This window comes from Apteryx mantelli, chromosome 1 (assembly GCF_036417845.1).
Source record: "Apteryx mantelli isolate bAptMan1 chromosome 1, bAptMan1.hap1, whole genome shotgun sequence".
In the NCBI taxonomy this organism is placed as follows: Eukaryota; Metazoa; Chordata; class Aves; order Apterygiformes; family Apterygidae; genus Apteryx; species Apteryx mantelli.
Window position 1 is genome coordinate 200,075,383 of NC_089978.1, and position 27,208 is coordinate 200,102,590.

The 27,208-nt window shown below is 39.1% G+C and overlaps 2 protein-coding genes across 5 annotated transcripts; both read left to right on the plus strand.

Moving 5' to 3' along the window:
- The first annotated feature begins 796 nt into the window (after positions 1–796).
- LOC106495914 (secreted frizzled-related protein 2-like) lies at positions 797–4,221 on the plus strand. The gene is made up of 4 exons (XM_013956474.2): positions 797–1,083; positions 1,672–1,841; positions 2,747–2,839; positions 3,909–4,221. Exons 1-4 carry the CDS (start codon positions 797–799, stop codon positions 4,217–4,219), a joined length of 861 nt encoding a protein of 286 aa, XP_013811928.1. The 3' UTR covers positions 4,220–4,221.
- A 2,362-nt stretch (positions 4,222–6,583) lies between these two features.
- Positions 6,584–27,202, plus strand: HDAC10 (histone deacetylase 10). Of its 4 annotated transcripts, none has more exons than XM_067315657.1 (21): positions 6,584–6,654; positions 7,501–7,567; positions 8,452–8,586; positions 10,761–10,857; positions 11,545–11,642; positions 11,723–11,827; positions 12,043–12,111; positions 12,748–12,874; positions 13,482–13,547; positions 13,928–13,987; positions 14,351–14,440; positions 15,344–15,450; positions 16,825–16,892; positions 17,376–17,649; positions 18,282–18,372; positions 18,897–18,982; positions 19,479–19,532; positions 20,958–21,042; positions 21,493–21,678; positions 22,862–23,021; positions 27,150–27,202. In XM_067315657.1, the coding sequence occupies exons 2-21, from the start codon at positions 7,503–7,505 to the stop codon at positions 27,200–27,202; spliced, it is 2,076 nt and encodes a 691-aa protein (XP_067171758.1). In that variant the 5' UTR covers positions 6,584–6,654; positions 7,501–7,502. The 4 variants fall into 4 exon arrangements, with proteins under 4 accessions (XP_067171758.1, XP_067171774.1, XP_067171766.1 ...); XM_067315673.1 differs by having other exon boundaries at positions 17,535–17,649; XM_067315665.1 differs by lacking the exon at positions 27,150–27,202 and adding an exon at positions 23,749–26,092.
- The last annotated feature ends 6 nt before the right edge of the window (positions 27,203–27,208 follow it).

Here is a 27,208-nt window from a genome sequence, read left to right on the forward strand (position 1 = left end):
ATCAATAGTCACAGTAGTCCTACAATATTTTTCTGTCAGAAGAGATTTGATCCACCACTGAACTTGAATACATGAAAGGTTCAAGTTCTGTAGCCAGCTGATAGTCAGATACCCTAATCAGTAAAACAATTCTTTACTTTAGGGTGCCTATTGAAATTAATAGAAGCTAAAACTTTTACCATGTCATGGTATAGGGATCTAAATTTCCAGACAAAATGCTATCTTAATATCGTAAGGCTGTTTTTTTGTAGTACTAGATGAAATAAAGAAAGTATCTCTCCTACATTGTGAAACAGTGCAAGAGACACGAGCAATTAGCACAAGCAAAACATTTCCACGTGATAAGTCAATCTGGGCTGTTTTTTCTGCCCAGTCAGCAGTGTCTGAAACCAAAGGAGACGCAGCAGCCCTAGGAGACAGCTTGTCTGCCCAACCATCTTTCCAGGGGATCTCTTCATTTGATTTAGAAAGCACACAGCAAGGTTTCTAAGTGTCAAAATTTAATATGCCACATAGCACGCTGCAGCAACCAACGCTGTCAGGCATGTGAAATCCTCTATCAAATCTGTGTCTTTAAGGAACATACTTGTATGCTTTTGTCTCCACCTCCCTGGTTATCACAACAATCGCTTGAGCAGGCAATAAGACCAGGTCTTGTCTCAAGTGATTTGGTAAGCAGTTGATAACCAATGCTTCATTCAGCTCTTGGGGTATATAAGCCACAAGGCTTTCAGTGTGCCCCTATGCTTTGGGGGTTTTGACAACTCCTATCTAGCAGCCCAGGAGTCACTGGAAGATGTTCTGGACAGCAAAGATGCTTGCTTTCGCTCTGAGCAGTTTCCTAAGAATGGCCACAGGCTTTGACATTGGATTATCCACCAAATGTGTAGTGATACCTAAGGAGATGGATATGTGCCACAAGATCGGGTACTCTGAAATGAGGCTTCCCAACCTGATGGGACACACGAGCATGGCAGAGGTTATTCTGAAGTCCACCACCTGGCAGCACCTGGTGCACACTGACTGTCACCCTCACGTGAGGACCTTCCTGTGCTCTCTCTTTGCACCCATCTGTTTAGATACGTAAGTACCACATCACAGTACAAAAATCCAACCTCTTTGCCAGAACAGGGATCAAATCAAATGCGTGTTTATCTTAATCTAAAGGTGACCTCCAGTCCAATTATTTATCTGAAATAATTTTGTTAACTTTTTTCCTGCTCATTGGAGAAAAATGTACCGCAAACATGTTCCACTTAAACTTTAGTTTGCTTAGGGAGAAAGAATGCTGTTGCCAAATAATGTCATGTTTTATTTTGTTACAGTCAGAATGTTACTCTTGTTTTTAATCTGGGGTTGAACCTAGGTGCCTCTGAAATGAAACACCTATTGTGAATAAAGTTATGCTTTTACCGAATCTTTTCTGAGATAGTAATAAAAAATTTTTAAAAACTTATGACTTAATTCTATAAGCATAGTCCAGTCCATATACAGACCACTTGCATAAAATATGCACAGCTACCCCTTCTAGAACTGTATTATTATTGGAGAATGTTAAATATCAATGAAGATGATGTACTTTGCACAGAAATTACTGTTGAAATAGTTTCATAGTTTCTGTTATCTCTGAGTGAGTTTAACTGATTCAGCCTGATATTTCCTTTGGCGCAGGTTTATCCATCCTTGCAGGAGTATGTGCATTGCTGTTCATGACAGCTGTGCACCTGTGCTGGCCTGCCACGGGCACTCTTGGCCTGACAGTCTGGACTGTGATCGATTCCCTGCAGACGAGGACATGTGTCTGGCATCTCTTGCAAAAGAACATAAATACCTGCACAAAGGTAGATGGAAGATGGGAGAGGGGAAAGGGGAAGGTGGCCATACAGTGTATTCCACAGAATCAAGAAGAGACAATGGTATCTGGTTCCCAGACGGTGTAATTTTGTAGATGGGGTCATGTCGATGCATACTTGTGTATCCTGTTTGTGCATATAGCAGGGGAAAGGGCTAATATTGCAGTGTAATCTAGATCAGATTTCAGCTGGTATTAATCAGCATAGTCTCAATAAAATAACATGTAGATAGTCTAGTAAATGGAGGAAGGTGATTATCATCCTGCACAGATACAGTCTGTATCATATCCACTACAGCATACTTGATTTATTTTGCAGTCTATTTATAAATTTTTCAATGGCCCTTATCACTGTGGGGTCTGATAAACTCATATACACAATGAATTGGTCTTAGATCAGCTCAGAAAAGTTGGGAGGAATTATTATATGATTTTCCTTAGGGAAACCTGAGACACTGTGAGATTGATGTTCAAATCCTCAAATGTGCTCAGGCTTATTAACTTCTGTAGAAAAGAGTAGAAACTGGTTGATATTGGCACATCCAAATTCATATATTCACAGCCCTAGTCCAGCTGAACCCAGGATCACTAACAGAATTGTTCACCTAACCTGTTCCCTACCCACCATAGCTGTCTAAAAAATAATACAGCATTTGATGCTGATGACTGACTTTGTCAGTCTGAACAAGGACTGAACAGGCATGGAAAACTAAATTCCTTTTCATCATTAGCCATGTTTTCAGGGTAGCATGCAGACATTTACATTATCACTGTCCATTTGCATATTTTCTTTGTCATACCTATGGCTAAAAAGTGGGCTCCCAGCTTTCCCAGCCGCAAAGTAACACAAAAGATTCTAACAGGTAATAATGCGACTTCAATATTTCTTACCAGTGCTGCCAAGGCCTGCGTGCCAGACCTGCCCAGCAGTGGAAGAATTCTTTACACACAAAAGAGTACTTGAAGTTTTCTGTGACAATAACTTTGGTAAGTTCTTGCTAATATGACTGCTATTAAAGAAACTAATAGCTCTTCTAAAATGCTTTAAAATTAGGATTAAAATAACTGGCAGTTTCTGCTGGGATTTCAAAGTCTAAATCCTGAGAGTTTGGTTGCTGACTTAACCAACCCTAGGTTATTTTTTAGACTATGTTCTTTCTAAACAAAATATAAGGAGGATTTATTTTGCATGAAAGGTTTTTTTATGATCTATTTTACAACCAAGTAGCTTTTCTATTCTTGTCTGGTTGGATACATTGTAAAATGGAAAATATGTGTGGCAAAAGCAGCCAAATAAGAAGATCTGTCTTATTAGTGGTTAAACGCAAAGTAAGAGTCCTTGTTACTTGTATGCATGAGTTGTATTAATGTCACACAGCTTAATCAAAAGAAGACTCAGAGAATTATAACAGTAAAAGAAATTTCTTTTATAACAGTAAAAGAAATTCTTGCCTCATGTTGTCATATTGGAGTGACAGGCAATACTTTTGAGTTTGCCCTAGAAACTTCCTGCAAAGCCCTTTGAAGTCAATGCAGACACTCCTAGTGATAGATCAAGTGTTGGTAGAGTTAAGTGGGAGAGGTAGATGCCTGTAATGAAAAGGGAATAGCTAAAAAGGATGTTATCAGCAGAATTACCAGCTATTTTTGCTGAATGGTTCATAACATCAAAAAAGTGAGTTTCAGTAGAATTGCATGGGTGACTTGGGCTGCCTTCTGATGTTAGAATAACACTTAGAATATCTAATTAATAAGCTTAGAATATCTAATTATCCACAAAGTCTAACATACGCCGTGACAATAAAAATATATTAGTCATCTTCAGGAAAATATTATGTTTTCTTAGTTGCATGATTCAGTGAAAAAATTCTCAACAACATAGCCTTTATTTAAAAAATGTTTTAAAGTGTATATTGCTGCTGGAGAACACATCACCATACTCTATCATCATAAATTACAATAGTATTTTTAAGGAATTTTCCCACTTTAACTGGTAGTGTTTCTTATTACATTTGAGTAAATGGAGTGATTTACATGTTTTCTTTTTTTTCCTTAGCAGTGAAAGTAAGGCTGTCCAAAAAGAGAACAGTACTCAGTAACCAAGAGTATAACATTGAATGTCGAGTGGAATTCATTATCCAGGGGTCACTTCTGCCTTATGAAACGCAGAATATGATACAACAGTGGCTGCTTATCAATGAAAACTGCACAGAAAGGATGACTCAGACCCATCGTCCTATGGTGTATCTCCTTGTGGGGAATATTGAAGAGGGTGTCATTTTAGTAAATCAAGTTTATCGCTGGCAGAGGAGGGACTCCCAGCTGACTTTGGCCACTCAGAAGTGGAGATACCATAAATGCTTGTAAATATTTATCTTATTATCTGTAAAAAAGATTATTACACTTCTCATGCCAAACCTATCTTGTAAATAGAAATGTACTATAAGCGGAATGTAAAGTCTTCTTTTCCTTTTAAAATGTATTATAAGTTGAACTCAAACTCCATGTAAGCAGGTCTATTTTCTCAGGTGTTCCAGCTGTTCACATCAAGTTTGAACTTGGTCAACCACATAAAAATGTTTCTTTATTTCAAAAATGTTTTAAAATATGTATGAAACCTGATGTAAAACAGTTTTAATTCAGATCATAGCCAAGTACATTTAATGTAGTTTTCCGTACTGTTCTTCCTGCCATTTTCTTGGAGTTACCTACATTTTTCCTTAATGTTTACTTAATCCACTTCATTTTCTCCTATTAGAGTATTGTAAAAGAAGGTGGCCCTCTGCTGGTCACTTTTGCAGGAATCAAAATAGAATAAATAGGAATAAATAACTGTAAACACTCCGTGGTTAGCCCCTAACCACAGTAAGATTTGGTTATTTGGTGTCATTTTACAATGATAGTGTTGACATTGTCTCAGTGGTAACATGAGAGCATAGGCTAAATGCATTTTTGAATATTTTTCTTCTTGAGTGACCATCCTGAACTTACACAGTTCAACTGGAATCTCATCAGCCTCCTCTAATGAATTGTCCATTTTCATTTTCCTAGCTGAAATAAAGCATTAGACACATTAAAAAAGTCAATTCAGGAACGTTACTAAGAAAACTATAGGGGGTTAAGGGAATGATAACAATTCAAGAAATGCAGAACATTACAATGGCCACATATTTGGCATCCTCAGTTGCAGTGCAATATTCTGAGCTGCTACCAAAGAGCACATGAAGATAGACAAAACTTGGCTTAATTTTAGTTTACTTCCATAAAGATGCGTAATAGTCGCAAAACCAGGTAACTGACAATATGTAAATTAGAAGCTGTTTCAGTAATATAGTGTCTGTTGTTGTTGTATTTTTTGAAACAAATACTGGAAAAGTTTATGGCCAGCAGCTTTCTAAAAGGCCAGTCTGTGTTCCTGTCCTCAGTGAATGTAGGCCTGTGCACACGCTCCTGATGACACTTGCTCCATCACTTCCTACCATGAACTGGAAAACTAGTAGAAACTGAGGAAAAAAGAGAAGATGAAACAACCTATATTCAATTTGTATTGCATAACGAAGTTACAGTTTAGAAGAAAGTAGGTTGTTCAAAAGCGCAGTTCATTTGATCCTGCTGAGTCTGTGTTGGTCTCTGCTGGTAAAAGAGTAAATATTTAAAGGCGGCTGTCGCTGTTTACGTACGCCAGCTGCTCCAGAGGGCGGCTGGTGCAGCTTCGTGTCAGCGTGGCGTGCGGACCCAGCAGCGAGTGACCCAGTTACGAAGTGTGGCAGAAACAGCAATAACCAGGTTTTGCTGTGGAAGATACAGTTTCTGAGAATTAGATTCTCGTTCCTCTCTAAAAATAAAGGAATAATAGTTTTAGCTCATTTTTTAAATTTCCTGTTCCTTTAGAGTTCAGGGGTTTTTGCTCTTGGGTTTGTTATACACTAAAAGCTTAATAAAATAATTCTAGTTCAACTGTCATTGGCATTAAAATACAATTTGGATTGTCAGGCCTGCTTTACAGAGCCCTGACAAAGTAAGGGGGCCTTACAGCAAAGATAATTTTTATTTATGTCCAGTTTAAGACCTTCCATTATATACCAATGAAACGTAAAGCAGCATTAGAGCCAGTGAAAATGAAATCTAGGAGGTTTTGAGAAATTGTCACTCCACAAGCGTCAGAGAAGTGCTCATAAGAGAAATGCCCGTGGAAGATTTACCTCCAGAGCAGGCTTTGCAACACGTCTTCTCCTAGCAGAGGGGGATTTCTTAGAACATGTCACAGTGATACCTTGTAATTTAAAAAATACAAATGCTGCCATTCACTGATGATGATAACTACAATTACAGTAGGTAGAGCCACCAGTCCTGGACCAGGATTCTGCTTTCGAAAAAAAACAAAAACAAAAAAACCAGAAAAAGCAGAATAAAAGGCAGTCTCACCCCAGGCATAATCGCCCAACGCGCCTCGCCTGTGGCTTTCTGCGCTGGTTTAGTCCCGCGGGTTCAACCCACGCCAGGCGGTAGCCGCCGCCTCAGGCCCAGGCGACCCTCACCGGGCACGCCCCCCGCCGGGCACGCCCCCCGCCGGGCACGCCCCCCCCGCCGGGCACGCCCTTCGCCGGGCACGCCCCGCCCTTCGCCGGACCCGCCCCGCCCTGCCGCCGCCGCGGGGCGGCGCTGAGGGGAGCGGCCTCGCCCTCGCCCCTGCCCCCGCCCTGGCTTGGGCCTGGTGCCTGCTCCGCCGCCGCGGCCGCAGCGCTCACGGACGCGGCGGGGCCGCGGAGGGGCTCCGGGCTCCCGCCCCGCGGCGCGGGCAGGTGAGGGAGCGCGGCGCCTGGGCGCGGGGAGGCCGCCGCCGCCCTCGACCCGCTGCGGGGCCCGGCGGAGCCGCCCGGGGCCGCTGCGGGGCCGGGGAGCCCCATATCAGGGCGCTTCGGGGTGACAGGCTTCCCCAGCGGGCGTGAGGCAGAGGAGCCGGGGGGGCCAGGTTTGCTCCTCGGCCTCGATAAGGTGCCTCAGCGGTTCACTGGGCATTTTAATTTCTTTAAAAAGTTTTTTTCCCCCCTAAATAAATGTCTCTTTTGCATCTTTTAAAAGACCTATAAAAAAGTTGTAAACATAACAGGTCCCTGTAACTGTGGTATCTATGGTATATGCAATCATATTTTTTAAATGTTGTGGGTTTATAGTGCAGGTTTTCACAAATACCTCATTTCTCATCAGCCCTGACAGGTAAGTGGCTCTGTGTTGTAGCTGAGACAGGAAGATAAGTCCAGGCCGGTGCTCAGAGCCTCAGCAGTGTTCATAAGGCCCTAACAGGGGCTAGAGGCACTTGGGGAGATTGTCCCATCCTTTTGTCTGCACCACAAATACCTGAAAATTCAGACAAGCAGGAAGTCTGCCTGTGCATGATCCGGTTTCGAGATCAGTGCCATGACTTTTGCACTGCTTCCTCACTAATCAATCTTGACAGAGTTCCTCCTAAACGATTTTCTTTGATTTCATTTTGTAATTACAAAGCCTGAAGTGCAAAATTGTCATACAAGCAGATACAGTATGTACGTATATTATCTTCTCATTAAGTAATATAATAATGTTTTAATGTACATTTACTGCTTGCCTGAAATATGTGTCTTGGGATTTTTATCTTGTTTTGTCTATAGCAATGGCTTCAGGAACAGCATTGATTTATGATGAGGAAATGACCAGTCATAAACTACTTTGGAATGAGTAAGTCAATAACATCTTGTCCTTTTTATGAATAGATTCTTATTAGGGCTTCTAAGAGAGGTATCATGTAAATATAATTTTGTCTCAGTTTACATGAAATACCTAGTGACAGATATCCTGTCACTTTCTTCATAAATAGGAAATCTTTCCTTTTGTAGAAAAACTTTATTGCCAACTTGTGTCCAGATGCCGTAATGAGAATCTGAAGCTGGATTTGACAGGCTGTTGGCCTTCGGTCCAGTAGGCCTTAATAAGAAGTGTTTAGTTGTAGGCATCTGAGTAATCCTCTGAAAAAAGTACTTTAAGCTAATTAAATTGCTTATAAAGCTGAAATGTAACAAAATTGGGACCTTGGGAAAAATATGTAGGTATACTAACAGAAACCCTTTTTCTAGTAGTTTAGTGGTAGATTCACTGTTGCCCAGATTAGACATGGATAAATACCACTTTCCTAAATTTTAGATAAATTAGACCAATATCTTTGATACTATGCTCAAAATAGAAGTTCACTCCTCTCCCAAGCCAACTTCTCCTCTGTTGACCTTTGTCTTAACCTACTGCTTTTCATTTCAGTTCAGTTTTGGTGTGTTTGTAGTAAGTGTTGGTAGTCTCAGTAGTGAGAGAGGAAAGAGAGAACAATGCTAATGTGTTTCTTTTTTTATTTAAGAACTATATACATTATTTTTGCTTATGTATTTTATAACCAATTGTTTTTTGGCTCAATTCCAAACTAAAGAGTGCTTGAAGATGTATTTACTCTCACATCTTTTTATGAGGATAACAAATCTTCTTACAATGGGAAGTTTCAGCCTAAGCATTATGAAATGTATTTGTAAGCCATGCTGATTTGGTATGATAGTAATGTGATTATTGCTTATTTTTAGTCCAATTTGTGATATCGAAGTGCCAGAAAGACTGTCATTCTCTTATGAGCAGCTTAAATGTTACCATCTTGTGGAAAGATGTGTCTGTGTGCCTGCCAGAGAAGGAAGCGAGGAGGAGATCCTGTTGGTTCACAGGTCTGAAATTTACCTTCCTCACCTTTCAGATTAATTCAGTGAAATAACAGACCCTCATACCTCCAGATCGTATTTTCCTCCATTTGTAAAAGTCTGATCCAAAACTCAATGACTTCCAGAAATTTCAATGGAAGATAAGTAATGCTGAGTGTAGTGTAGGTGCTATTCCACTAAATCCCCTTTCTCACTTTTTGAATTCTCTTGAGCTATGAATGTTGATTTATGCACAGCATGAAAAGTAATTTCTAATAAAAATTGGGAAAAGACCTAAAAAGGACCAAATAATGGGTATTTCTTTAGAAAGATTTTCTCCTCTTTCTTCCAAACTTCTCTGAGGTAGAGTTAACCAAAAAGAAAAGCTTTGCAGCTAATTTTCTGGGGGGAGTTCAGAGGGACAGCAACATGCCTGTTCTGAAGCCATGGCGATGAAGTCTGCTCTGGTGTTTGTCGCCTTTGTGTGATGATTCTGCAACGGACGTGCATGTTGTTTGTGTGCTTGTTTTCCCTTCTTAGCAGGTAGCAGCAAGGGTAGACTTCTCCGAAAGGGAAGGGGAGTTGGGAGCAGAGCAGGGTGACAAGACAGGCAGAGGCAGTGGCCTCATGGATACTAACAGTACCCGAGTGAGGTGCACAGTGCAGGTCCCAGGATGGTAACCAGGTTCAGCCAAGAGTCTGGATTGCCAGACAAGTCCATAGTGACAAGTCTGAGGTCAAGCTAGGGAGTCTGTCCTCGGGTCAGGGTCCAGATCAACAGGGTTCATGGCCAGGCATGGACATTGCTGCAGCACAGCTGCAGTGTAGCCAAGGGTGAGAGCCTTACCTTAAAAGCAGCTCCTAAGGGAAGGAGGGGGAGTCCCTGCTGAGATTTCTTAGCAGAGCGGTTTGGAGGGGGCCTCCGCTGAGGCTTCTAGCTCTTTCTTTCCTGGCCACCAGCTGTACTATCTCTAAATTGCTCCTGAACCCAGCAGCCAAACCCCCAGGAGGGGAGGGATGCCTTGACACTTGTAGTGAGACCATAGCTTGATCCTGAGGCATGCTTAAAATAATTCAGCTTGCAGAATGGTATTTTTCCTCAGACAGTACTTGTTCATTAGAATGCAATTAGTGCCATATACAAATAAAAAATTATGTTAAATATATTGCTGATTGGGTACTAAAGAGACTTGATTACTATTCTCAGTTCCTGTTAGATGACTTGAGATAGATTATTTCACTGAGTCTTGTCTTGGTTTCCATGGATAAGCTAGAGATAGTAGTGCTTTCTCCTTTCTTTAGATTTTAAACTAATCACTAAACAAAACACTTTTAGACTGAAACAGACATATAAGTGACAAATATATAACTACTATGGAAGTGTTTTGTATGTGTTCACAGTTAGGCTGAGGCTGATGGTGAAGTTCAGCTAGTAATTATACAGCCATTCAGGTTCTTGTCATTTTAATCCGTTAACTCATTCATTTTGAAGCCACTGTTTTGCTTTATTTCTATCAGATGGCAGCAGTGTGTCTCATTCTGTGTGGTGAAATTCTGGTTGCTTTGGCATTGACAACCAAGAGGAACAAACATATGGTCATTATATTCTGAGCTATGGCACAGATAGGAGAGTAGAGGCTATCGGCCTCCTTTATATCGCACTAGACAAGAGCAGGAAAGCAGTGGCAGAGAATGGGTGAAATGTTGATTCCAGTGCCTTAGGACTTAGTGCACTCTTGAACTAGTGAAAAGAGGAAGATGATACACACCTGGTAAGGGACTGATTCAAATACCTTTTTTCCATCAGGGTCATAATGTACACTGATGACTGTCAAAATCATAATTTAGTTCTCGTTGGAGTGGTAACTATATATATGATATATTGCAAAATAGACTGTTGCATGATGAATGAACAGTCTTTTTATGATAGCAAGACTCATTGCTCTTACCACTGGAAAAGGGAAAAGAATGTTCTCATATTCTTTTAACAAACAAGAACCCGTGCTTTCTTAGCTAGTCCTTGTTTTCTTCACTACATGCTGCAACTAACATTCCAGAGTTCCTGTTGGACTTATGAAGTCTCACAAAAAAACATTTTAACATAAATTCTGTTACTTCTCATTACATTTTGCATAAAAAAAATCTTTATAGGTATATTTGCCTAGTTAAATGGTGTGTTAATTTCTTTCTCTCCTCTGCAGTTCAGAACACTTGGAAGTTGCAAAAAGCACCCAGACAATGAATGAAGAGGAACTGAAAAGAGTCTCTGGGAATTATGATGCTTTTTTCTTTCATCCGGTGTGCAAGTTAAACTGCTTCTTCTTTTGGGAGTTACAAGCATTTGTATTATTGTGTCTGAATGGCACTTTTCCAAATAGGGGAAAACTGGCAATACGTTTTTTGCTGTTTAAATACACTTGGATGTATTTATGGTATTACTGTATCTGTTTCAAGTTTATTATAATGCTGTAATTTAAATTGGTTAAGTGTTCTGTCATCTATTCTCTAATTATATCTTGCCAGTATAGCACACTTACCAATGTTATCTCCTTATTTTAGTCAGTTAGCCACATCATTGAAGACCATTAGTGACCCGCAAATCACATTTTGTTAACAGTCACTCTAAAATGCTGTTTCAGGTAAAGGAGCGGAAGTCTTTTGTACTTTTCTTCTGTAAGGTTTCGTACCTTATTTTCAAGGATACCATGTCATTCCACTAGTCAATTCAATACGTCCATCTCATGTTTCCTATATACTCTAGAGAGACTGTCCTTATAAAGGATATGATGATCACAAATAAACCTAGTAGAAATCACGTTAGAATTTATGCTGTAAAATTCTGCTTTCAGTTACCCGCATACAACTTCAGTAGAGTAGACCTATGTCAAGACAACTTGCCGTTGTGGTGCAAAGTATGTCATGTATGATTAGTTTAAAAACAAGCTGGCGAGTGATTGATGATAACCATGAGATTTCATTTTTTAGAGCACTTACCGCTGTGCCAGAATAGCAGTAGGAGCAGGTTTGCAGCTGGTAGACTCTGTGATGTCAGGAAAAGTGTGCAATGGAATGGCATTAGTAAGGTAAGAAAATACCTGAGAAAGTCTTTGCTTTTCAGCAAAATTTCCTTTGTTGTGAATAACCATGTAAAACTTTATTTTAGGCCTCCAGGTCACCACAGCCAGAGGAATGCAGCTAATGGGTTCTGTTTATTCAACAATGTTGCTATTGCAGCAGAATATGCAAAAAGAAAATATGGTCTACAGAGGTAAGTGCATGGTTGACTCTGGAGAAGCTTTTCATAGGTGTATTCAATGGCATTTAGATACCATTTGATACTGTACCATTTTAGATTAACATCTAGAGTTTCTTGGGTGTCATGTACCTTTTCTGTATGAAAATCATCTCTGTTCATCTGTACCTCCATTAGACTGGGATGCTGTGGTTATTCCATTCAGTATTTTCTTTTACTGATCTATGCAGAATCCTAATTGTTGACTGGGATGTGCACCACGGGCAAGGAACTCAATATATATTTGAAGAGGATCCAAGGTTTGTAGGATGTTTTGTTTATTTTTATGTTAGATAGTTATATATTGTTTGTCTTAACATTCTAGAAATAGAAAATCTTGCAGAATGCCTTTCATTCTCTTGGCTGTTTTAGTTACTATATCATTCACTTTTTATTTGTTATCAAATGGGGAAAAAATCTAACAAAAAGAAATATATAAATCTACCCTAAAGAGTAGCACAGAATGAGCAATATGACTACCTTGGTTTGTCAGTGGAAAAATCTTGTTAAGCCAGTGTTCGAGTAATCTGTCTATTCTGCCTATTCAGGAATCTCTCTGTTCAAGTACTCACGTAATAGTTGGACAAAACCCATTAGTTTTATATTGCTTTCTGAAAAGCTATAGAATTAGGTTCTTGAAACAAGTCTCCTTTTCTGAAAATGCCCTGTGTTTCATCTTAAAGGAACTCGTACAAGAAATCTGTAGCAGTTGTCCTAAGTTAATTTTGGTATAGGACCTACGATACGAATTTTCACAGTTCTGGTCTGTTCAGAGAGCTAAGGGGAAAGGAGGATTCTGTTTTCATGCTTTCGGTCAGTAGGGCCTCCAGGTTCAGGATATAATGTCAGTCTTGGCACATTTTCATCACGTTTTATTTGTTTCTTTTGTCTTTCAGTGTTTTGTATTTTTCCTGGCATCGCTATGAACATCAGGAATTCTGGCCATCACTCAAGGAATCTGATTATGATGCTGTAGGTCTGGGACGAGGAAAAGGAAGTAATATAAATTTGCCTTGGAATAAGGTAAATATTGTTTACAGCATAAAAAGATGAATGCAGCAGCTTTATTTCTTATACATTAGGTAACACTTTTTCTGAAAAGTGCACTGCTTCACTTACTTGGCAGATGTCACGGCACAGTGCACCTCATTTCTGTTGCGGAATGTCTGTTGAGAAATATGTCTCAGAATGTGATAATGTTTTTTTTTAAAAAAAAAGGGAGAGAGAGAAAAATATGCATATATTCTGTTTTCACCAATATCTTGCCTAGACATCAAATCAGAAAGTGTTTCAGGATATGGTTATATCCATCATTGCTCAGCAGAGAACTGAAGCTCATACTCAAGACCAAAAATGATGGAAATTAATGTACTTTACTTAAATGGATTTTGTTTAATTGGCTTCTTAAAGTTTCTTCATCTTTAACTCTTGATACTGTCTTTCCATAATGTCTCGAAGAACCTTAGAAAATCTGTTATTCTGACAGAAGAATATGACCTTTATTATATTTTTATTAATACATATTATATATCTTTTTACATGTTATTGACATATTATTTGCATATATGTATGTGTATTTATATTTTTTAATATTATTTAATATTATATGTTATTATATTATGTTTTGCAGGTTGGCATGGGAAATTCAGATTATCTTGCTGCTTTTTTTCATGTCTTGCTTCCAGTGGCTTTTGAGGTAAATTTTTTTTTTGCTCTGTTATTTGAATAGTGAAACCAAAGACTATTTCCTAAATACATTTTAAGCAGGTACCTTTGAATATTTTGTAGAAGTGCAGTACCTACCAGTAATGCAAGTAATACTTTATTTCTGCTGGTATGAATGATGTCCAAATGAACTAAATATTTATGAAATGTTTAATTTTTAAATATTCAATATAAAGATCTGTAACTTCTCCAGCAGGAGTTAGAGGCAATCTTTGCTTTTATTCAAGAAGAGTTTTTATTCCTGTTTATGGTCTAGTTGAAATACAGTTAAACGTGGTATAGTTGAAATCCAGTACAAAGTGGAAGATAGGACTTAAGAATGGAGACAGCTATCTCTCTGTTTTACAACAGTTTGATCCTGAACTGGTTCTTGTGTCCTCTGGATATGATTCAGGAATTGGAGACCCTGAAGTAAGTAACTTGCTGTGGCCTTTGTGCTGTCGGTCATAAATCTGTTTGTAAAATATTTCTGCATCTTAAATGTCTAGTGATTGCTAGGTGGAATTCACTTTGACTAAACAAGTGTTTGAGTCTTTAAGTGACTCCAGCTCATTAAATATTATGATGAGACTTGTAAAGACCAGATTATCCCCTGTGTGTAATTTATATGTTGTTTTTTGCACCTTCCTTTAAAACGGTTGGTTCGGCATTTTTGTTAGATGCATACTATCAGAGATAAGTGTTCCAGTATTTCAGATTGTCAATTTTTGTCTTTTTTTTACTGACATTTTGAGTCAGGGTTTCAGCTCTTACTAATAATTTTCTTTGTTTTAGGGTCAAATGAATGCCACTCCTGATGTTTTTGCCCACCTTACCCACTTCCTGATGCAGCTAGCTAATGGAAAGCTGTGTGTTATTCTGGAGGTAAGCTTGCTGGGGAAGGGTCTTTGTATTAGAGCCATATAGGCCTAGCTAGACACTAGAAAGACAAACCTCTTAACAAAATAATTTATTCTTTTTATATTTCTTTTGAAAATCAGTAATGAGTATGATTTGACAATGCTCTTACGCATTGAAAGAAATGTACATCTTAAAAACTGATGTTTTTTAATTTGTAATTTTGAAGCGAAGGAGCCTGTACTAATTGTTCAAAAAACACATCCTCCACAGGCGCGTTCAATTCTTGTGCACAGTGACTAGACTGCTGCTCTGGACAGTCTCAAACTCATTGAAATGTATTTGATGAATAAGCTGCATTATGGATGTTTTTGCTGTATCAACATTTTTCCCCCTCCCAATGCTGATGATGTAACTGCTCTACTGGTGGTGTGCAGGAAGCGGTCCACCATCCCCAATCTAGCAGTCTTAAATCTAGTCCTTCTTTGACTTCTGCCAAACCATCAGGTCAACTAGATCTTAAAGTGTCAGGCTATGCAGTATTTCCCTTGTACTGACATTTTAGATGACAGTGATAGTATTTGCCTTCTAAGGAATCTTCCACAAGAATTGTTGAAGGTGGCATGTCATGGATAGGATTAGGGAAGGGATATATTTCCAGTGTTTCCATGGCAAAGTAAGAGTTTCCAAAGCTGATCCAACCATGCTAAAGTGAGTTGAATCATGTGACACCAGTGAAGTTCACCAAGTTGCCTCTTAACTTACTGTTTTCAGATTGAAAACTATTGACTTTAGATGCGTTTGTGTATAATTTTCCATTTCTGCAAATTCAGATATATTTCAAAAGGTTATCTTATTTCCCACAATGCTTTTCACATAAATTTTACAAGTATTTGTTATGTGGCACAATTTTTTTATTTGTTTTTCTAGGGTGGATACCATTTGAAGTCGCTGTCTGAATCGGTCTGCATGACTGTAAAAACTTTGCTTGGAGATCCTGTACCTCAAATAACTGGAGAAATGGCACCTTGCCTAAGGTAAGCCTATAAAGAATTTTACAATATCTCATGTACTTATCAAAGAAACTGAAGATGTACATGCTTCAAACATTTTGCTGAAACAAGATTTTAATATGATACTTTATAATATACTATTTTCTGCGAAGTGTTGAGACCTGTGGTGCTAAGGTAGTCAACTGTGTGGAGCTATACTGAGATAATTAAACTTTGGGCCCAACTTCTTTTTTGAGATAGTAAAATTGCCTTTGCACAGTAGTGCGTCTGACCTAGTAAAGCATTCTGAACCTTGGGCCTGTACCAGTCTCACTTCTAAATAGTGTCTTTCTACATCTTTCTGTACTATCTTCTGCACACCTCCAAGTATCCTATCTTCAGTCTCTCTCCTACCTCAGTAGCTGTCCTGTGACTTTCCTCAGCAGTAATATCCCTCTTGCATTTGGGTGGGTAGAAGGCAGCACCTACTGGTTGGCTGTATTATTTAAATTAAAAACTCAGATCAGCCAGGGAAGCAATGTCGATGTATACAGGCCTCTGGGCAGAGTTGGGTTTGTAAGCTCTGATGGGTCAAAGCTGGTTATTTCAACCTGGGTATCTCTGTATTGCACTCCCAGTACATCCCATAGTACCTGTATCATCAGCTCTTTTACTCCTTTACCAACTGTAGTATTTCAGGTTGTTACCATCCTTGATAGTAGAGATTTAATTACATATTCATCTTGTTATATCAGTCCAGCCCCAAGCAACTTACAGATAATCTCCAAACATACGAAATTTGTCCTAGATTTAACATGACCTGAATTATGTTTGTATGATAGCTAGTGTAATGGGAGCCATTGCTTATAGTGCTGCAAATAATAGTGGTAACAGGAAGGAGAGATTTCAACACAGAGAATATCAAGGAATGTGATTTACTTAGTTTCTGCCCCGCTTTGAATCTTCCTTAACAGATAATTTTGCTGTTGCAAAGCCTCATTGGTTTAGCAAGGGCTCTCTGAGGGTTTGGATGAATCTAATTGCACCTTGACGTTCTGTAGTTTAAATCTCTGATGGACCAAAGAGTAACAAGTGAAATCCTGCCTTTCCTGAAGTCAGGGAGACTTTTATCTCCTCAAACAACAGTGTCAGGATTTCACTCAATGTGTGTAAATGTGCACTTAAAAATCAGTTACTGTATGTGTTCAAAATATATTCTTCACTTTTTTTTTTTTTTTGACTCTTTCATCTAATCTCTCCAAGTGATTTGCCTGTTGATTCGCATGCTCTGTTTTTCTGTTCTGCATTTTTGGAATAGACTAGAGTTTGTTCATTTTCAGAGTTTTTTTTTCATTGGGGTGAATCATGTTCTCCGTACTTTCATTATTGCTGATGTTGTTAATTCTGTTTCTTTTGTAGTGCTATTGAATCTATTCAAAATGTGAGAGCAGCACATAAACCCTACTGGAAATGTTTGATGTATGAAGGTAATTACTCTTCTCTTTCTTCAAGCAAATGTGATCAGTAAACAGATTCATACTGAAACTCAAAATGATTAAAATTAATGCCAATGGGTTATTCATCAAATGACTGATGAAACACTGAGGCTTCATTCAGGGTTAAATCCACAGCTGATCTGCAGTGGTATTGTTTAGTTGACTTCTGAGTGAAGCTGGTAAACATCAGACCAAAAAATACTCCTTTGATATCTTTTTTTTTTGAGGATTCTGTATTCTGTGCCAAAACTATGGGCATAGGATTCTTGATCGTTTAAGACCTTTTCACTAGATTAAAATAAATGCATCAGCACTGGAGAGTAACATCTGTGGCAAGAAACATTGCACATGGAAATAAATATGCACACTACTAATATAAATATACTCTGTTTTGTAAGTAAATATAGCTAAATATTAACACTGATCAGGAATTAATACATGTGAAACCCCTCATTGTTTTTCTTTTTTCTCTAGACACATCTTTTTTACAAAATCTGAGCACCAAATCACACCTACTAGAGAAGGTTAATACAAATCCCTCCACAGAACACGAGTCTAAGATAACCAACAAAGATGAAATGGTCAAAGTAGAAAGGTTTTTGGAATTGCACATGAAAAATATTCTATTTCCAGTGCCTCCCATCAAAACAGCAGCAACAATTGAGTCTGAAGCTTCAGCACATTTGCTCCCACTATCCGTTCGTGTGGTGAAGGAAATGGACATGAATGAAGTTAAAGCTCTTGTCAGGTTGGCCCTATTTGTCTAATTCTCAACATAATTATGAGCACGAGAGGTTTTGGCACAGACTGTCATCTAGTTCCGTCTCTGCCATGGTCTTTTTTGGCCTCAGTCTACTCAATCTTAGCCAGAGTTTCTCCCTCTGAAAAATGAAGAAATTGGTGTTGGTTACCACTCATATCCTTAAAGCCCTTTGTAGAAAGAGCCAGAATGTCTTAGAGAAAATTATTTCAAGGGTGATAGAGCAGTTAATGCAAGCATATTCATTTAGAGAGAGGTTTTGTTAGGAAGGTCTCTTAAAGCTCTGTGGTCGCTTTTAGCTAAAAAAACACCCAAACTGGCCTGATCTGAGAAGCTCAACTTTTTGACTTAGAAAGTCCAATTCTGATAGAACTCTATTTCCTGAATATATTCAGACATTTATATTTTTCTTTCGAGTGCAAAATGGAAACAGGTTTAGTGAGTTCAGGATTGTCTGGCAAGAGCATTATCATCTTCCTGCTAGAGCTGTCTTCAAGAATTGTGCAGCACACAAAATGTACCCTATCGGTACTACTGCAAAGTACCATGTCAGTGTCCTCTTCAAAAGCACTGGATTTTTGTCCTTAACCTGGTTTTTCTTCATTTAATTTATTTTACAGTGCCTTTTATGCAGACCTTGTGAAAGAGGATGAAACTTTGCTTTCTCTTGGGAGTATGTTGGCTGTCCTAGATAAAATACTTACGAAGCAGGTAATAATAATCTGATTATTTGGGGCTGGTTTCTTCTGATTTCAACTTCTACTGTTTTGTCATCAATAGATTAGTTACTATGTCCTTCGCAACCCTGCTAGTCTTAGCTAGATTGTTCTGAGTTACAAGAGTGTGTATGCAAGATCAGAAAAGATTTAGGAATCGTTGTTAACTCCAAGATATTTTTCTAATGATCTTTGGGCGATATATCGCCCTGCTTTTCTGCAGCCACAGCAGATGAGGCAGTAAGAACCTTCTCATCACCCTTAGATACATGGGTGAGCCAGATATTCACTCTTGCAGTTGAGGGGAGCAGGAACTTTTCTGTCAAAAAAACACCGAGCAGCAGCAAGAAATTTGAGCAAGAAACGTCACAAATTATTCCTGTCCTAGTGCTCAGAGTTTTGTCTTTTGTCTTGAATGATACCTATATACAAATAAAAAATAGAAACATTTTTTACAAATAGAAATGGCATGGTATTGTGCAGCACTAATTATTCCTGAATAAAAAAAATATTTTCTAGGTGTGCAATGGAATTGCAGAATCACCCACAGCTTCTGTTTCTGTTGCTGTTGCACTAAGACATTCTGTTCGTTTTGGATTTCAAAGGTGAATTTGTGTCTTTTGCATTTGGGGCCCTTTGACAAAACATAAAAATATGATAAAAGTGTATAAACTATTGCAATTTGTCTTTGAAAAGCTTCATTTTTAAACAAATAGCACCTCCAAAGGCATAGCGTTTTCATTTTCATTTAATGCAGTCAATATTGTCTATACTGCCAAAAGCCTCTTGTCTTACCAAAGGCAAAACACTTTTAAGGATTACTGCTGTGCTAGCCCAGGCTTTCTGTGTCAGATTTTGATTGTCTTTTCCCTGAGGGCATTCCCCCCCCCCCCCCAGTGTTTGACAGGAGAGAAGGCATTCACTTGAGCTGTCCTGGATATATTTTCTTTATATTTCTAATGGACCAAGTACAGAAACAATTTCCTTTTTTATGTATCTAATCTACATGCAAACTCCTTTAAAAAAAAAATAGCACTAACTTAAAAAAATTACTCATAAATGTAAGTGTATGTATACATGATTTTACTTTGTATTCTGCAGAGTGCTTTGCATATTTGTTGGAGACATGGAAATCATACCAAACACAGAAGATGGGTAAGGTTTCTCTTTATGTCAGGGAATCAGATCCCAAATACTTTATAAATGTTCCTAAGTGTCTCTGTGCGTGATGAAGTGCACTAAGGAATCACTCAGGAACTGATGTTTATTAATTTTAACCTGAGACACAATACAAAACATCCCCAAATATATCTCTAAAGACAAACCTCTATTTCTAAATGGCACCTCATGAGTTTAGTGGTAGGTTTAAAGTGTTATCCTTTTATAGCAATTGAAATTTAGATTGCTACTGAATATGTAAGCAAAAAGATGGCAATATTTAAAAGGAAATTTAAAATGGTGAGAAAAGATAGGAAAGAAAGTATACATTATGTTAAAATCACTGATAAAAATGAAATTGCATATGAACAAATTGAAATCACAAATATGACATATATTAATAAAGGTGTACAAAGTGTAACCTGTATCTATCCACTTGTGAACCACAGGTCAGGACAGATACATTTCAAGTCCTTATGCAGAAGTAATCCAGGACTGTGTCCGACTGCAAGAGTAATAAAAGACGCTCCAATAAAGGCCCAGGTCTTGATTAGTCTGTTGAACAGTTAGGAAAGCTGGCTACATACTAGAGAAATATATATAAAACAACTCAGAAAACAAAATGTTTGTTCTTACCCAGAGTTAAATGGATTTTATGAGTGACTGGATATGCACAGAGAGGAAGCAGAGACAGAAATCAGAAGGAATGGACAGGACTGGGACTTCATACATTGTTCCCCAGCCATCCTTAATTCACCTTGTCAAGGAAGCGGACAGAAACACAAGATTTCCGTGCAAGTAGCTGTAGCCTCTCACTGTTTCCCAAAGTCCATATGAGTTTCAGAGAATGGATGATTTTCTTCAGCTGATCTGTACCAGACAGAACTGCATCTTCAAGTCTAGATCTGTGTGTATTCACAAAACATTGTGTAGGTCCTTGATTTATTGAAGACACTATCAGTTAACTATTCCAGAGCTGCAGCTGGCACCAGGCATCTGTTACAGACATACCTTGTCAAATACCATGCCAAGATGCGTCAAGGATGCCCATTTTTACATTGCCTTTGCTACAGAGAGTAAACAGTCTGCTGCAGCCTGTTACATGTACTGTGTACTCACTGTAAGGGGCACGTGCTGCTGATGTTGAGTTCTTTATTGAAAGTCATCTTTACATATCTGTATCTTTCTTTGCCAGCTCCCCTTTTTCTTAAAACTGATTTGTCTGTAGTCTTCAATGCTTTTTTTAAAATATGAAAAAAGTAAGATTTCAATTTTAATTGCCATCAGCATTATGGCATGTAATAGTGTAGATAACTTACTTGCTACTGAGATATGAATTAGTGTTTAAAGAATGATAAAAGGACTTTTTTTATCTTATTGGAAGTTTTTGGTTAAATACTGGGATGTGCTTTTTATTTACAGAAGAATACTCATGATACATATTTGTGAAAAACAACAATCTGAAAAGACCAACTCCAAACACTATATTTCACTGAACTGGAAGGAGGTAAGGTTCACTTTCATAAGGTAAAAAGTTTTTTTTTTTTTTTTTAACAGAATGAATAGAATATATTTACAGATTCATACGATGACACTGAGAATTATATTCCTCACTGAAATTTGAATATTTGAAAATGTTTCCTTTTTGCCCTGTCCCTTTTGCTTCTCCTTCACAGGTCTTTAGTCTATGTTAGAATGCATAGGTTTGAGGAAAACTTTAGTAGCTGCTACTTCTCATCTTCAAGAAGGCAGAGTCACAGTGTGAAGAGAGTAAGGAGGAGATGAGTAATCCGTATTGAATAAAGCTGCATTTTTAATAGATTGTTGTGAAAACAGATCAGTATCCTATTTCCTAGGCCAATTACAAGTTTTTTGAGGTTCACCTTATTTCTCTGTTTTACATCTGTGAATTTTGACCTTTACATTTGTGCTGAACTGTTTCTCATTTTTGTTAAAGGGTGCTGAAGGAAATGACTTCTTTTCTGCTGTATTTGGATTCATTCTTCCTGTAGCATATAGTTATCAAGCTAACTTAACAGTAATAGCTGTTGGACCAAATAGGAGCCTTGGAATAAATGGGATTTCTTTACTTTTTGGTTTACTACGAGGATTAGCTGAGTCTCGAATTCTTGCAGTGATTGAGGTAAGAAATGGTATTAAGCTATGATCATTCAAAGTGTGTAGGACAGATTTCAGATTGAGCAGCAGCGTGCCTGGCATGCAACTGCCTAGAGCTGCCCAGTAGAAAATACTGGTTGTATCTGCACTGTCTTTGGTACCTCTGAGTTCATGGCACAAATAGCCCAAGCTTCTATGTGTGGGGTCAGAGCTTGAGTATAAGCTATTGCCATCCCTATGCCTGAGAACCAGAGCAGACAGAAATACGTACCAAGCTGTAGAGAATCTGCATGATTGAGAAGCTGCGGCATGAAGGCAATGCTTGAACTAATGGTTATGTCTGTAGAGAACAGAGGTTGTTCTGATAATTAGCCTCAGCTTGGGGTTTAGCTTCCCTGTCCACTTGGGATTCCACAGCTCAGGGTTCTCTCCCAAAAACGAACACTCGCTCTCATCTGTTAAAGAAGTGATATGGTCTCTTTTCATCAGCAGTGGCTGAAAGCAGCACATTGTTCTGCTTATCCTAAAACACTAGATTTCCTCTCTGTCTCTGTCCCATGCTGTGCTCTATCACACACAACTTCCATCATGCAGAAACTAAAGTTAAACATATGCCTTGAAGAAATAACTGAAATACAAAGTTTTATGTTGGTAATTTCCAGGTAACCCCATAACAGGATTTTCTAATGCATGTGGATTTTCTAATGTGTGCTTTGCTTTTTAGAATAATTGAAAATTCACTTTCATCCATTTAAAATAAAATAGAGTTACGTTTTTTCAAAATAGTTGTTAATAATCTTCATATATTATGGATACTTCAGAAAATAATTTCTGTGAGCAAATGACATGGATTTAGACTGAAGCAAAATATACCACTATAAATAATGCATGAAGCAAACAAGCTCCATTCTTTCCTTCCCTCCCTTTCTAACATTTTCTACCCTTAATCCAGGATTATTTCTTTTCCCTCATAAAAGGAAAACTGAGATTCTTTCTCTGTTTGAAAAAAACAAGCTTTGCAAGAGATTAAAATTAATTCTTTTTCAGAAAAATTGCCATTTTAGCACCTTTTCATTGAAAAATTGGAAGTTGCTCGTTCTTGCTACTAATACTACCAACTTCATTACAAAAACTTGTTTTAAAATATTTTATGTATTACTGAAACAACGAATGTTTTGATCCTAGAGTATTTTTTTCTCCTGCAATAGAACACAGAGATGAATCTAATGCAAAGTGTAGCTAAAGCCTTAGTGGGTGATTCTACACCTGACTTCGGAGTCTATGCACCTCCTACCCAAGAAAAAGTACGTAAAATAAAAATATTAAGAGACCAGCTTCAGCAGGAATGGAAGATGCTTCAGTGTTCAGGTAAGTCATCTCTTTATCTTTAGTTCTTACTAATACGGGTAAATTTCTGAAAGACAATAAAATACAGCTAGATCCTATAACATTAAAGTCAGTGGGAGTTCTTCACTGATCTAATGGGAACAGGATGAAATTTTAAATGCATTTGATTCTGCCACTTAAGCCAGAAAGCGCTAAACTGTAGCAGAGTAACTACTCTAAGGAACTTTCAGAATTGTTATTCCAATATTTTATATTATTTATCCTGAGATGAAACTACCAAAATACTTTAAAGAATCGTTATAAGATGTACACTGGCTCTGATTGTTTACTTGTTTTCTGAATATAGCTCAGAACCAGCTAACATTTTTATGTGTTTAACTGGACTCCACAAATTCCGCATAACTCAGTAGTGATTATTCTTACTTAAAGTACATTCATAAGTAGTTGAGGATCAGGTACTCTATTTGTATAGGAATCAGATTAAGCAGGTGTATATGCTTTGAAGCATACTTCTCTAGAAGTATTTCTCTATTGAAGAACTCATGTTTTTTAGCAGAAATGCCATAAACTTAAAGAAGTAATGCTAAAGGTGGGCATACCTCTCTGAAATAAGATGTCCTCCTCTCTCTTTCAGAGGAAATGGTCAATAGCAGTGGTCTCATTCTGATAAAAATGTTCTTAAGAGTTTGGGAATTACAGTGTGAGCTTGACTAATAACTGGTGGTTTTTTATTGCTGTTCTTTTTTAGTGAAGAATGGGATTTCAGGAAATTGACTCCACTTTAGAATCATTTTCCACAGCAGCAGCAGAAGAAAATGTGTTGCTGTTTGGTTTGCTTTTTAAATCATCAGGAAATCATCATGGTCAATCTGTAGCCAGAACAAGAGCCATTAACAATTGCTTCATCTCTTTAAAATGTAAAATCCATATTTTCATCTCTATGTCTAGGGAATTGTACACACAAATTCTGTATTGGCACCAATTATGTAAGACTGACTCTTGAAAACCTACCCCTGCACCTTCATCATTGCGCCTTGGGGCCGATGTTATTTGTGACTGTGAAGTCAGGATTGTATATGCAGTAGCTTGACTACATGAAAGCAGAGTAGTCTAGAAGATAGGAATTGAAATGGGCAATCATAATATCCAAAATACTTTAAAATTGTTCAACATAATATCAAAATGCTTGCACTACTGCCACCACTACTCTTTTAATGGGAGTTTAAACAATGGCAGATCCCTCAGACTAATGAAATCTTTCTTCTGATTTAATGGATTCTCCTAACATGGACTTTTCTCTTGATTTTTCTGATAAATAATTGTCTGGTTAAGTTGCAGGAAATTAAGAAAGAAAAACAGTGAACAGCTATAATATTTGTATTTCCTAAATCTCACCTGAGTGGTTGAGATTAAATTCAGTTTCCTGAACTATATAGGACATAAGAGAGGAAAGATATAAAAATATTTTGCATACATATAATTTACAAATATATAATTGAATAAAGTAATGAAAAGATTAAAATAACATATATGCAAGAGGGAGCCTTTTTAGTACCTATATTTGTTTATTAAATCTATTGAACAAGGAAGCAAGACATTCCTGATTTAACATCCCTTTATTAGCAGTTTCTTCTGTGACTTCAGCTATCCCCTTTATCTTTCTGGTTTCATTTCTTCACCTGTGAAAAGTAATGTTGCTCCCCTCTCCAATTTAAATAGGTCATATTTACATGAAGCATTTTAAAATGGAAAAGCTCTGCGGAAATAGGGAGCAGTGTTATTAAATGCAGCATTACTGGGACTACATTCTGACACAGGGTTTGGTTGTTTCAACTTTGGCAGTATCTTTAAAGGAGATAGTTGGTAGCCTGAAAAGTCTTGATTTGTTGTTGAGTGTTTGAGTAACAGTTTATATTGAAGTAGTTACCACCGCTGCCCTTGCCAATTTTCAGGAACTAGATGAAAGGCTGACTGTAAGTCTACACGCAACCTCTCTGTCTTTTTTGAAACATTGCTCCTCTCTATGCTGTAAATATTCTGTGGATAAGGGACTTAATTCTCCCCTCTTTCAAACATTAAATTTCTGAATAACGACAACAAAAAAATCCCCTGTGGATTTGGGAAGGGCTTAGGGCTGACATAATGTCAGACATAAGCAGCCTGAAGCAATGGCAGTAATGAGTGTCTTGTTTTACATCACCCCAGGTACCATTTGGTGCTCATTTTGAAGAGCACTTCTCTGTGACTTAAAAGTTATGTTTATGCACATTTCCACAGGTTTCCCACAACTACCAGTGTTGGTACTGGGATCATAATTTGAATGCTATAATTACTATAAATAATACTATAATACATTATTTGAATACAGTAATAATTTGAATAACTAAATCATTTTTCATGGTCCTTTTTTCATAACTGTGCTAAGTCATACTCTTCTAGTTCATACTGATTTTCAGTTATTGCTGGATGGGAAATGGTTTCTAATCCTTGGAAGTTTTGAAATGCAAAGCAAATCTATTCCAAAAGAGAGTAAAAGTCATATCAAATATTTTTTACAAACAGAAAAGTTGAAAACCACCATGTTCTTCTGTTTCCATTCAGAATTCCATTAATTTAAAATAAGCTTAACTGTAAACTGTTAGGAAAAGTCACTTTAAATTGAAAGCTTATTTGGACACATTAGAACCTAAAAAATTAGGTTATCTGGGCAACTGCCAAACTTAAGGTTCAAAAAATTTCCAAAAGAGAAGATTTATTGGAGTTTACTCTTCTCTCATCCTCTCTCCTCCCTCGAGGAAAAAAATATCAGCATTTCTAGGAGAAAGCATTTTCTCAAAAACATTCCATTCTCACACCATTTTACCTCCTTTCACCGAGCTATAAATTTCTATAGCTAGTTTGCGAATGATACGAATGTGGTATTTTGATACGTATTTTTCTAAGATGATGATTCTAAGATGTGAACTAGGGAAAAAGAACTGTGTATATTTTCAGTAAAGTTATTTTACAAATGTCGGGAAGTTGTGTGCAGTTGTGTTCTGCAGATCAGGGCAAAAAATGTAAAATAAACACGGTTTGCATCTTTATGGCAATAGCGTATTTGTTGTTAACTTAGCCCGCCTGAAAGGAGTATGAGTAAAAATGTTAAAAACGAGTAAAACGGGTAACACTCGGTTCCCAAAGCTGCCTGCGCGCGGGTTCGGCACCCGGACCTGCTCCCTCGGCGAACGCGTCGGGTCGCTGCAGCCCTGCGGGCGGCGGGGGGGGGGGGGGACGCGCAGGGCCGCCCGCGGCCCCCCGGGAGGCCGCGCCCGCCGCCGCCGCCGCCGCCTCCCTCCGCGCTGGCCGGGACCGGGGGAAACAGCCGGTTCCGCCGGGCCGCTGCGCGGCTGCTGGGCGCGGGAGGGGCCTCGGGGGCAGCGCGGCGCCCGCCGCGGGGGGAGCGCGGCCGCTTCCCGCCGCCGTCGCGCTGCCGTGACGTGGCGGCGCTGCGAGCCGCGCCGAGGCCGGGGGACCGCGGCCTGCGCAGGGACCCGGCGGCGGCGGCGGCGCCCGCCAGGTACGGGAGGGGCGGCCGGGCCGGGCCGTGCCGGCGCGGGGCAGCAGGCTTGGGGGCGGGGGGCCGGGGTCGTCGGGCTGCCCGCGGGGCGGGGAGCTGCGCTTGGAGGGTGCTCATGGCCGCCGCGCCGACCGGCCGGGGTGACGCGCGGCCGGCGCCCGTTCCCGGGGTGCGGGGGGCGCCGGGCCCGGCTGGCTGCGGGGCTGAGCGCCGCGGCGGGGGGCTGCGCGGCCCTGCCCCGCGCCGGCCGCCCAGGGCTGCGCGCGCGGGCGGGCGGGGGGCAGCGCGCCTCGGGGGCTGAGGGCGAGGGTGGCAGGGGAGTCCGCGCTGCGAGCGGCCGGTCCCCTGTCCTTCAGTCTGCGTAGCAGCATCAGGCGCCTGCGGCTGTGCTTGCACCGCCGTAAGATAAGCTTGAGGTCAGAGCCAGTGTTGTTTTTATAACTCATTATAGCTAAGTATTTTAAATATGTGCTAGGTTAGTTTTCTTCTCTCTCATTTTGGGTTATCTCTGTTTCAGTTTAGGTTAAAACGTGCGGAGTTCTCATATGCATGGACAGCTGCAAGTTGTCTCCTCTGCTGGTATTTTCTAGGTCTTCAGATGAAACCAGAGATCCAGCTTAAAACTGTAATTGCTGTAAGCTGACAGTTG

What these genes read in the sequence shown, in the direction of transcription:
- LOC106495914 (XM_013956474.2), top strand. Translation starts at nt 797, where the DNA reads ATGTTCTGGACAGCAAAGATGCTTGCTTTCGCTCTGAGCAGTTTCCTA. An exon ending in GCACCCATCTGTTTAGATAC is followed by an intron (nt 1,084 to 1,671) that starts GTAAGTACCACA and finishes CCTTTGGCGCAG; the next exon opens with GTTTATCCATCCTTGCAGGA. An exon ending in ACATAAATACCTGCACAAAG is followed by an intron (nt 1,842 to 2,746) that starts GTAGATGGAAGA and finishes ATTTCTTACCAG; the next exon opens with TGCTGCCAAGGCCTGCGTGC.
- HDAC10 (XM_067315657.1), top strand. Translation starts at nt 7,503, where the DNA reads ATGGCTTCAGGAACAGCATTGATTTATGATGAGGAAATGACCAGTCAT. An exon ending in ATATTTGAAGAGGATCCAAG is followed by an intron (nt 12,112 to 12,747) that starts GTTTGTAGGATG and finishes TTTGTCTTTCAG; the next exon opens with TGTTTTGTATTTTTCCTGGC. An exon ending in TAAATTTGCCTTGGAATAAG is followed by an intron (nt 12,875 to 13,481) that starts GTAAATATTGTT and finishes TATGTTTTGCAG; the next exon opens with GTTGGCATGGGAAATTCAGA.